Raw genomic sequence first — 12,429 nt, 5'->3', positions numbered from 1 at the left:
TTCAAGCCAATAAAGTTAATGATAAAACTATTCATGTTTATTTATGATGATTTCAAGCTAATAATGATAAAACTATTCATGTTTATTTATGATAATTTGAAGCCAATACAGTTAATGATAAAACTATTCATGTTAATTTATGATGATTTCAAGCCAATACAGTTAATGATAAAACTATTCATGTTAATTTATGATGATTTCAAGCTAATAATGATAAAACTATTCATGTTTATTTATGATGATTTCAAGCCAATACAGTTAATGATAAAACTATTCATGCTTATTTATGATGATTTCAAGCCAATACAGTTAATGATAAAACTATTCATGTTAATTTATGATGATTTCAAGCCAATACAGTTAATGATAAAACTATTCATGTTAATTTATGACGATTTCAAGCCAATAAAGTTAATGATAGAACTATTCATGCTTATTTATGATGATTTCAATTCAAATGTAAATGTGCAAATCTCTGTATGCAAAAGCTCAATGATGTATACAATAGTAGTGTCAGATTGGGCATTTTGCCTATTCCCCCCCCCCCTTCGGGTCTTTACCCAAAGCCCAGTCTCTATCCCCCATGATTTGGCAAGCAAGCCTATATGATCAGTATTAATGACCCACGAAAGTAAAGACTGTTTTACTTGACTTTTACTGTCTTTAAATCCTCAACTGCACAGTTCCTTATTTATGCTCAGAGTTGTCAGTGATTTTCCATTTCTGCCATCACAATTTCAAACTCAGCCTTGCTAATTATTGTATTGTATCCTTGAAGGCCAATGAGTCAGTTTACTGGTCATGTTAAGACTGCTATGTGCTGTTGCAAGCAGCTCTGAACAAACACATACTCATGAAAGCAATCAGATCGAAATTCATTTGCTAGCATCACCAGAGACTATCGTATAGCACCAATAATAATTTTGATTGGTGCACCTATATGTACACTGGTTGCTGTGGCATAATAACATATAGGATCTTGACTAAACATGTGTGTCTGTAATTTACAATAAATGTGGTTCCCTGGGTGATTTCATCTCACAGCTGTTTCTCCAATGTGATTATTTTTTCATGTCAGTAACACTGAGGGTCCATCATAGTTCTATTAATAATACATTAGAGCAGTATAATTGCACAACAGGCAGACTCAGTCTGGACTCATCAAGTCCAGGCGCGTTACACACATGGACTTCTAACAAATTATTCTATTTAAATGGCACAGTTGTCATACAATTATAGAAAGCCTCTTCTTGGAGAATATATAAATCTCTGGCAATTGCACATTCTGGTGGCTTGGCACCCTTTTCATAAAAAAACCCACTGATTATGCCAATACCATGTACATCTGAAGATCGTCATTACCCAATGACTGTTACTCGAGCAAGTGCATCTTTTGTTACATAACAATCTAGTTCATTTATGTCTCAGTTGATTCAGTGTTTGTGTATAACATTCATCACTGAATGTAACCGGGGTAGATACATTGGTGTTTACTACTTCAATACTGTAGAAACAATCACAGAGTGTTTCTGCACCTAGTGGTGCAGTCAACACTTGGGCATTTTCACATGCTAATGCAATGATTCAAAGATCTCAAATTAGTTTTGGTACATTAGGGTCATTCCAATGGCCAATTTCTACTTGCCCTTAACAAAATTATATCACAGTTCATGAAAAATTATCAACAACGTTTTGATGCGGATATTCATCAAGAGGTGGGAAAAAATTGCTATCAATATTAGCATCATTGGTCAGCCAATCTAACAACTCCTCAGCAAATTCTGCAACCTAATCACTGCAGTCACATTCCATTACTCATATATAATGACAAAATCTAGTCTTAAATAAAAATGATGAAGACAGTTACCAGTCCAGATAAGTGTGCAATGCTTTAAACTAAATTTCTTCTCTAATTATGTTGATATGTCATGTGTGTAACATTCATTATTGTCTCATTTTGTGACAGGTGATATTACTGATACAAAATCAAAACCATTATGCCACTTAATATTTATCAACATTCCTATTCAACCCATGTAGCTTTACTTTGAGTTACGATAAACAAGTATAATCAGGACTCACGCACCTAAAGATGTGAGTTTTAGGTCTATTAAAGCCATCTCAATAAGAGAACCTACAATAGGTCAACCATTTACTAAGGTTACATCAGATTTTCCTTTCCTTCTTTGATTAATATTCCAGTAATTGTGCTCCGTGAACTTACTACATCTGGCGGTATGGGCACTCTGCGATCTGTTCATCCATGTAATATTTCATCCCACCATTTTCTGTATAAAAATAGTCTTTAATAAACACAAATGACACACCGCTGTCTCTGATTCCCATATTTTCAATGATTTCACCCAGGTTTTCGTGACAGCACCGTTTAACTTAACAATAATATTTTGAATGTGCACATTTGATATTTTAAGTTTAAGTTTACCATTCTGATCTTCAAACATCACAAGCTCACCTGCATCAACACTAAAGACAAACCTGCTAGTGGTAAAATTATTCATTATAGATAAAGCATATGCTGTCCAAACACAGTTTCAATAAGGCACAGATGTGCTCAACAGGGAGGTGACATCTAGATTTCAGAGTACTGTCTACTCTAATTTCGCTCTGAATACGTTCATAGTGTTATCAACTGGAATACTGGTGAAAAGTGCTGATACATTATAAGAGACCAGTTTCCTACATGGTGGTACATCTAGATCCCTGATCTTTAGAACAAACTGTATGCTGTTGATCATATGGTGTTCAATTGTGCCCACTAGAGGCCCTATGACAGAAATAAGATATCTGGCCAAAGCATGTCCAAACTAGATACTACAGGTCAGAGCTGGGCATCCGACTTGCGAATTTTAGGTAACCCATATAGCTTTCGGGATATTTTCAGCAGTTGAGTAGAGACTGCGTTATAATTATGTCAGATATAATGTCTCCATTATAAGTCACATGATCAACAGTAGTCACTGAAGAGGGCAGTGTGATATTGCCCAAAAATTTGAACTCTAAGATATCTAAGATATTTATGCTCTGTGTAAGGGAAAATTCTAAAATTCATAAAGCAATCCAGATCTGTTTAATCAATTGTAATGGATTAAAGGACCCTACAGTGAGAAAAGTTTTTTTTAAAAGATAAGAAATTTCTACGTATTTTTTTACAAGATACACATTTTGAAAGAACATGGGAGTCTTTGAAGATGTTGTTCCCCAACTGGCGATGACAACCCTTGATCACAATGGAATGAACCCAACCATCATCAGTGAAGCAAGACAAGGGCTCTGAAAAGAGGTCAAGAGAAGTACCTATATGGACACCAGGTAGAGGCAGGATATGTATGGCAGGGTCCTCATAATTTTATCATCTTCTAACTTTCTGACCTTTTAGTAAGGAAGACATTTGTTTAACCTTCATTTTACTCTATCGGCAATGCAGAGACATACAATAACAATGTTACACATCACACAGGGATTAAAACACACTGGTGTAATAGACCAAAATCACCTAAAATGATTCTTGAACAATTATTCATTAGTTCAAATAAGAATTCCTATTAACTGAGGTTGGACTTGTGTTGTTTTATAACTCAATAAATACTGCTTACCCATGAACCAGTTGTATTATTTTGACAAATAAGAGTGAACCCTGACCCTTAAGACCTCAACGACCATTCCAGAACTAATTCCTGAAAAGGGTTACCAACATAACAGAAGATAAGATGGATGAATGTAACACTAGATGAAATAAAGCTGAAGGGAGATCCAAAATGTGATTAAAACCCACAAAAGACAATTTTTTCTGGTCACGATTTAAGCGAATGAACCATCAAAAAGATGACTATTTCTGCACAGGCATGATGGATAGTTGACAATTCTCCTCTCTGGGAGGATGTAATCACATCAAACAGAAGGGATAAAAGTAACAAGCTATGTAATATAAAACTATCATTAAAAGATCCAATATCTTTTGAGGAAGCATTAAGATGCTTTCCAGGTTCAAATGGTTTTACTACTGACTTTTTTTAAAGTTCTTTTGAAAAGACTGATGTCGTTTTCTTGACAGATTAATAAACTATGGCTGCAGTATATTGAAAAAAAGAGGGAATAATTATTTGTATACAAAGGGTGACAAGCCAAAGCAGCATCATAAGAACTAAAGACCAACAACAATTTTTCATGACAAAACTCTAAGTGTTACAACCAAAGGTCTTAAACTAAGTAAAAAAAAGGAATGAAAACAACATGTTTAGTAAAACCAACAAGCAATGTATATATCTAATTCAGCCGAATGATGACTTTAGAGACACAGTCTTTGTGTATAATGGAAAAAGGGAAATAACAGTTACTGTATTAAATACAAGACTACTGATTTGTGATATCCCAGCTTATAAATAATTTCTATTACACAGTATTTTAAATGATAGTCAATGGGATGCTAAAACCACAAACACAATACTTTAAAGCAGGTTATTTTCAGAGATCTAAAACTTAATAACTTTAATGCAAAACAAGAGTGCTGAATTTTCGTGTTTTCTATTCTAGTGATTGCAGATACATCTATTGCTTTTTAAGTGTTAAGAATACAAAATCAGCAGTGAGGATCAAAAGTTTCAGATGGTGGTTTCTTTTAATAAAATCATTTTGGCGATTGAGAGCTTTGAAGTTTGTCCAGCTGTGTACCCATTTTGCAGTATATGAGGGAAATTTAAAAAGTTCTGAATATTAGTGCACTGTACAACAAAGTTCTTTATTAATTAACAGTATGTCAGGGCATCCCCTCAAAGCATTATGCATGCACCTCTACACACTTTCACACTCTGATTATGCCACTATTCAATGCCATTTTGATGGGTTGGTCATATACTAAATATCTGAACTTCCAGCCAAATGTACCTCGGCAAGTCTTTCAAAACATTATTCAGCCAAAAAATAACTTGGAGATAGATCAGGGCTGAATGGCGGAAGTGGCAAAGTTTGGATGCTGTGCTCCTTGAAGAAGTTTGTCATGATGGTAGATTTATGTGCCAGTGTGTTGACATGAAGTAGATAGATTCTTTGAGTACTACTGCATGAAAAGGTGGCTTGGTAAAGTTCCACAACTTTTATTAGCAATTAGCAGGCATACAAATGTCTTTACACAAGCAGAGTCAGTCCATTGCATATGCCCTTTTGGGTGCATGCGATGTATATCCAAGTAATCAATCAATCAAAGCAGAGTCAGTCACAGGTACTTAGCTAACTAGGTTTTTGCATATAAAACCCTCTTAGCAGTTTGACTACATTGAATAATTTGTGGTCTATGCTTGTTTTCTCCAATCAAAACTATATTATTTTCTCTTGAGTCAGGTTGATAAAAGGAAATCCATGTTTCATCACAGTGACATTCAAAATGCCTCTCATCACAGAGACATTCAAAATGCCTCTCATCACAGTGACATTCAAAACATCTCTCATCACAGTGTCATTCAAAATGTCTCTCATCACAGTGACATTCAAAATGCCTCTCATCACAGAGACATTCAAAATGCCTCTCATCACAGTGACATTCAAAATGCCTCTCATCACAGAGACATTCAAAATGCCTCTCATCACAGTGACATTCAAAATGTCTCTCATCACTTTTTCATAACTGGAGAGTAACTGTTCAGCAATTTTAATCTGAGTTGGTTTTCGATCAACTGTATACAAATGCTGAACCCATCTTCTACAAAACTTTCTGAGCTTCGAATGATTTTTCAATATATTAAAAGCAGGTTACATATGAATACCCACAATAACAAAAATATTTTCCACAGTGTGACGAACATCTTCATCAATTGTCCCCTTCACCACAGCCACCTCCCACTCAACAATTACAGATAATGGTCTTCCAAAACATGGGTATTCTTCCATGGAATCACAAAACATCTTTAAAACAATGCAACTGGCTCAGAATTGTTGGATATGGCAGAGAATTACATCTGTAAACTTCATCCAAGTCAGCTTTTATTTGGTGTACTTAAGAGAACCCTAAGGATACCCAGATTTTACAATATATGTTTGCACAGAAAAACATTTGTTCTCCTTCTTTGATATTTTTAAATCAGTGTTGTTTACCTATGTTTTGTCAAATGCATAATCTGTACCCAGCATGCAGCAGTTGCAGCTGCAGATCAATTTATATAACATTATTGATTGGCACTAAATTTATTGACAGGCTCAAACAAAATGTTATAACAAAACTTTTAAAATATTCCTTGACAATCTGGAATGTAATATTTTCTGAGCTGTATATTGGAATCAGGGGCATTTTTGAGAAAATAAGTTAAAGAAATGCACCATTTAGCACTTTAAAACATATTTACAAGTTTTAAAAAAATACCTAATTCAGAGATAGAGGAAAATTATGAAAAAAACACTAGTAGCTATTTGTTAATGAGTGAATACTTAAGTTTACTAAAAGAAAGAGTTGAAATAGAAATTTCCAAATTGCCGCTGTTTCTATTACACCCAATCAACACATACATTTTTCCAAGACAAATGTTAGCAACTACTTGAAACTATCTAGACCCAGCTAAGATGTAGGGAGATTTTAACTTTAATTACTGGGGATGAAGTGGTATATTTACTGAACTCTTAATTTCATATGGCTACACAAACTCCATCAATAAGAGATCAAAATGTTTCATTTATCATTCAGGAGATGAAACTCTTGTAATTAGTTTCATTTATTTCCTTCACTCACCAGTCTTTTTTCTATCTGATACAGCATTTTACTACCCTGAGTTATTGTCTGGGATTATCAAGAAAAGCAAATCCTTGTCCTTTCTTTTGTGAGCTTGATGGCTAATGCATTTCACAATTTCCAGTTAAAGTGCATAGTTTGAACAGGACTAAATATTGTCCACAGCAGTGAGAAAAATTGAAGTCCCTCTAATTAATTATTTGTTGCATGAATGACAATGATTAATAAAATCTACAAAATGATCAAAAAAGCATTTTATTATTTATTAATCAATTTATGTTCATACGTGCTCACATTGTCAATTTATGCCCATATGTGTTCACATTGTCAATTTATGCCCACATGTGTTCACATTGTCAATTTATGTCCATATGTGCTCACACTGACAATTTATGTTCATATGTGCTCATCCTGTTAATGTATGTCCACACGTGCTCAAATTACCAATTTATATCCATGTGTATTCTCATTCTCAATTTATATCCATGTGCTCATATTATCAATTTACGTCCATATGTGCTCACAATATCAATTTCCATGTGCTTATATTATCAGTATTTCTTTGTAAATAAAGCTGTTAACAAATTGTTTTGATTAGTTTACCACACTGCTTATTTAATGAACATACTACAAATCACAGTGAAAATAAAGCAAAGTTTAACTACAAATGAAAACAAAAAATAAATCACCACAGAATTCGAATTGATGCATACAACAGTCAATTTTGTACTGGTAGTGTTCAGTTGTTTAATATCTTGTCCTTCCATACAGATCACCTGGTAGTTTTTAACAGATATCATATACAATTTTAACTGTTTACTTAGCAGATATCAATGTTTTTTTGAGCAGAGGGACATAAATATCTCACATGTGGAAACATGGTATTGTCACAAGTGGTAAAGCCACAAGTGACAATACAAAATGTTTCCACTTAACAGTGATATATATATATATATATATATATATATATATATATATATATATATATATATATATATATATATATACACATATATATATATATATATATATATATATATATATATATATATATATATATATATATATATATATATATATATATAAAAAAACAGATTTTCTTCTTATTATATATTTTTCAATAAGCAAAAATGGCAATCTGCATGGCTTCCTCCAGCTTGTGCAAATGTGCATTAGTACACTGGTAAAAAGAATTTCTAAATTTTACAAGTCTGGGACAGTGACATTTTACAAATTTAGAGTTGACATTAGGCATCAAGCTGTGTGTTTTGTCAAAATAATGACTATTAGTACGAAAATGAAGAGAGTTTTTTTCTTTTCTATTTGCACATTTCATGTTGTGTGGGGTAGGCCTAATGAAGAAACAGCACATAACTGATGTATCTGACAGATTTTAATGACTGTGAATTTGCTTGTTAGGATTTTCATTCTTTATTTTGCTTATTTCTATATTACAATGCAAAGTTTTGTGTGGCCTTGACCAGATATAGTCTAGTTCAGTTGCTTAATAGCTGAATCCAATTTTCAATTGTCACTTAATTTCAGTTTACAATCAACACTAATCAATGCCTGATCTATCCATCATTTTCAAACATTTCTTTGATGCAAAATTAAACTTGCTACATACAAAAGTATGTAACTCTATTTAATCAATTTATTTTCTTAAAAATGTGTATCATTAGTCATAGAGTATTACAGGTATACAAAACGGTATGGGTGACACGTAGCAACAGGTCATGAAAGTCCAGTAACACAGTTTCCATGACTCATGTAGAGAGCTAATTATAAAAACCTGAAGTCTAACTTTTGCTGTTTTGATTTCATTTTTAGGCATTTCTTTATGGCACCTCATTGATTGCATGCGTAGACTACAGGGTCTACAGATGACACATTTGAAGATCTGTACATCCAGATGTGAAAGGAGAGAGAGTAAGGAATGAAAAAAAAAGCAGCAGAAAAAGTAGAAAAATGGAAACCAATTTATGAAAATACAGTTCTAATTAACATACATAAGGGCAGTTATATTTTCTGAATGTGGCAAAAGTATTTCTGATAGTGATCACTGTGGTGATAAAACAGGTATTGCCACCATGGCATTATCATTTATATCCCACTGTGGTGATAAAACAGGTATTGCCACCATGGCATTATCATTTATATCCCACTGTGGTGATAAAACAGGTATTGCCACCATGGCAATATCATTTATATCCCACTGTGGTGATAAAACAGGTATTGCCACTATGGCAATATCATTTATATCCCACTGTGGTGATAAAACAGGTATTGCCAGTATTGCCACTATGGCAGTATCATTTGTATCCCACTGATACATTTCACTATCTCACTTTAAAATATATAACAAAATACATCATTTACCAATTTTTAAGAACTTTTCACCATACTCTTAAAATGTTCTGTATACATTTAAAACATACCTTTTCAAGGAATAGCAACGTCAATAAGTAGGTGCATCATTCTACAGTTTCCTGAGGCACTTTCTAATTTTAAACTTTCCTCAATTACCCTTAAACATGAGCAAAGCCTTAAAGCTTCAAAAAGGTTTTGGTATTTTTATATGAGAGCAACAAGACATTTAATTTTAAATCATAATAACAGCATCTATAGTCCTTACCAAGACCTTTAATTTTAAATTACACTCATAATAACAGAATCTAAAGTCCTTACCAAGACAAACGGCAAGATTGTACCCTCAAAGTTACATGCACAAAGTCTTATCCAAAGCTTTTTAAAAAAATTTACAAGTTAAGATGATGTAGGTGATTTAATGCTTTCAAACGGTACACAATATTATTCTGTGCAACCCATTTGCCTTGAACAAAGAACTCAGACTTAAAAGATCCACTTAATTAAAATTATGAACGTCAATATAACCTATTTGTTTAACCCAGGTTTCTTAACCAGTTTTTGTTTCAACAAATCCAACATAAATTTTTTTTAAAAAATTAAGTACTTCATGCATTTATATTTTATGAGAAGAAACAAGGTACAACAAATGTCTCTCATATGAGAAACAAGGTACAACAAAAACGTCTCTCATATGAGAAACAAGGTACAACAAAAATGTCTCTCATATGAGAAACAAATTACAACAAATGTCTCTCATATGAGAAAATATAATTTTCTTCATGAATTTAAGTTCTGGCATTTGTACAACAGTAAGTTAACATAATATTTTCATTTTCTTATTGTACAAATTTTTGAGGACAGAATAACAGAAAGAAAATTATACTCAAAACATACCTTTGTACCAAGAAGAAGATTTGAAATCTGTTCTTCCAACTTCTCAAGCCGATTACTGTGATCTGAGTTTGCTGCCTGCTTTTCCTGCAATGACAGTACAGCAATCATCATTATAGCTCACTTTCAAGATACCCAATATATAATAGCAACTAACAAGTCAATTTTAAATATGTGTATTCTACATTTATGTCTTGCATGCTCTAGCATAAAAAAGACTAAGGCATCCATTATTTTGGCAGGACCAGCAATATTATTGTCATTAACAGTTTATGTCTTTCTTCAAGCCTTTTAGTTTAGTTATATGTCTAAAAATCATATAGGGAACCCAAGAAAAAGTGTACTTTGTGGAATCAGGAAGCATGGCCTTTTCATACTCATGCACCCCTACTCTGCGTCTGACCTGTGGGTAAGTTCAAGGTCATTCAAATTCTTAGTTTAGTCTTTGGTTAAAGTTTGTGTGATCATAAGTCCTAAATCCCTGGAGGGAATGCTATCATATTTAGTCTATAAAATAACTAAGCCTTTTCCTTCCACATTCAAGCATCCTTACCATCCCTCAGGGTCATTCAAAATAAAAACATATCCGTATCAGAAAGGGGATGAGACATAATTTCTTGGAATTTACTATTTTTTCAGTTAATATGAAAAATCTAATTGTTGTTCACCTTACTATCCCCTGACTTCTACCTGGACTGTGATGGAGGAAATGTCTGACATTAAAGACACATGCATAAGTTAACACACATGGATTAACAATACCACACAGTCCAGCTTATCTTCAAAGAAATGCAAAACAGAAACATATATACCTTTTTCTGTTTGTTTGAAGATGGACTGCTTTCTGTGTCAGTTCCTGGCAAAGAAGACTGAGACCCTGAGCTTTTCATTTGCCTCAGCTGGAACATCTGAAGAGCTTGAGCAATCCTGGGAGTATCTCTTTCAGGCTTATCCTGTGAACACAAAACAAATTCAATCCACCCATTGTCCAGCAAAACAAGATGATATTTTATTGCCTCCTTTGCAAAAGCAAAAGTGAATGGCACCAGTTATGCTGCTAATATCAAAGGCAGGAGGTAGTGGAGAAAGGTAAATATGGGGTTGTAACTACTGTAAATGAGGTCATGGATTGCCAGAATTCAAACTATTCAAGGTCTCATTAAGCAACATGCCAAATTTGGTTCAATTCAAGGTCTCATTAAGCAACATGCCAAATTTGGTTCAATTCAAGGTCTCATTAAGCAACATGCCAAATTTGGTTCAATTCAAGGTCTCATTAAGCAACATGCCAAATTTGGTTCAATTCAAGGTCTCATTAAGCAACATGCCAAATTTGGTTCAATTCAAGGTCTCATTTAGCAACATGCCAAATTTGGTTCAATTCAAGGTCTCATTAAGCAACATGCCAAATTTGGTTCAATTCAAGGTCTCATTAAGCAACATGCCAAATTTTGTTCAATTCAAGGTCTCATTAAGCAAAATGCCAAATTTGGTTCAATTCAAGGTCTCATTAAGCAACATGCCAAATTTGGTTCAATTCAAGGTCTCATTAAGCAAAATGCCAAATTTGGTTCAATTCAAGGTCTCATTTAGCAACATGCCAAATTTGGTTCAATTCAAGGTCTCATTAAGCAACATGCCAAATTTGGTTCAATTCAAGGTCTCATTAAGCAACATGCCAAATTTGGTTCAATTCAAGGTCTCATTAAGCAACATGCCAAATCTGGTTCAATTCCAATAAACACAGGTTATGATATGCTCATGATAAGGTGATTTCAGAGAAATGACATCATAACCCTGTATTCCAAACCTTAAGACCATTAAAATTAATAATAATCATTATATAAAACAAAGCCTAAAGAGACTATACTGACTGGACTTTTTCAGTTGTCACTGAGTGTGGAACTCAATTAATTGAAGAATAACTCTATATATCTTGTATCAGAGTTGAATGGGGGTCAATAACTTCATGCTGTACAGATTTTACCATTAGCATACACAGTTATTTAAGTTTATGAGTCAACACAAAAGTTATAGAAAAACTGACTGATAAATGGATAAAAACACACATTCTAAGTTCCATCAAGAATTACAAGGGATAGATAAAAACATACATTCTAAGTTCCATCAAGAATTGCAAGGGATAGATAAAAACACACATTCTAAGTTCCAGCAAGAATTACAAGGGATAGATAAAAACACACATTCTAAGTTCCAGCAAGAATTACAAGGGATAGATAAAAACACACATTCTAAGTTCCAGCAAGAATTACAAGGGATAGATAAAAACACATTTCTAAGTTCCAGCAACAATTACAAGGGATAGATAAAAACACATTTCTAAGTTCCTGCAAGAATTACAAGGGATAGATAAAAACACATTTCTAAGTTCCATCAAGAAGGGTTAGGGTTAGATTACAAGGGATAGATTAAAG

General features: G+C 33.4%; 1 protein-coding gene across 1 annotated transcript in view; it reads right to left on the bottom strand.

Moving 5' to 3' along the window:
* LOC149779943 (leucine-rich repeat and coiled-coil domain-containing protein 1-like) overlaps nucleotides 1-12,429 on the bottom strand; it is a 476,629-nt gene that overhangs the window by 440,753 nt on the left and 23,447 nt on the right. The window contains exons 6-7 of the mRNA XM_089936640.1: nucleotides 10,807-10,947; nucleotides 9,998-10,081 (exon numbers count right to left, since the gene is read on the bottom strand). Coding sequence (XP_089792766.1) covers nucleotides 9,998-10,081; nucleotides 10,807-10,947 — 225 coding nt within the window. The remainder of the gene's footprint in view (nucleotides 1-9,997; nucleotides 10,082-10,806; nucleotides 10,948-12,429) is intronic.

Source organism: Sinohyriopsis cumingii, chromosome 16 (assembly GCF_028554795.1).
Source record: "Sinohyriopsis cumingii isolate HCF-2022 chromosome 16, ASM2855479v2, whole genome shotgun sequence".
NCBI classification, from domain to species: domain Eukaryota; kingdom Metazoa; phylum Mollusca; class Bivalvia; order Unionida; family Unionidae; genus Sinohyriopsis; species Sinohyriopsis cumingii.
Note: the sequence above shows the minus strand (reverse complement) of the source record. Positions and strands in the feature narration are given on the sequence as shown.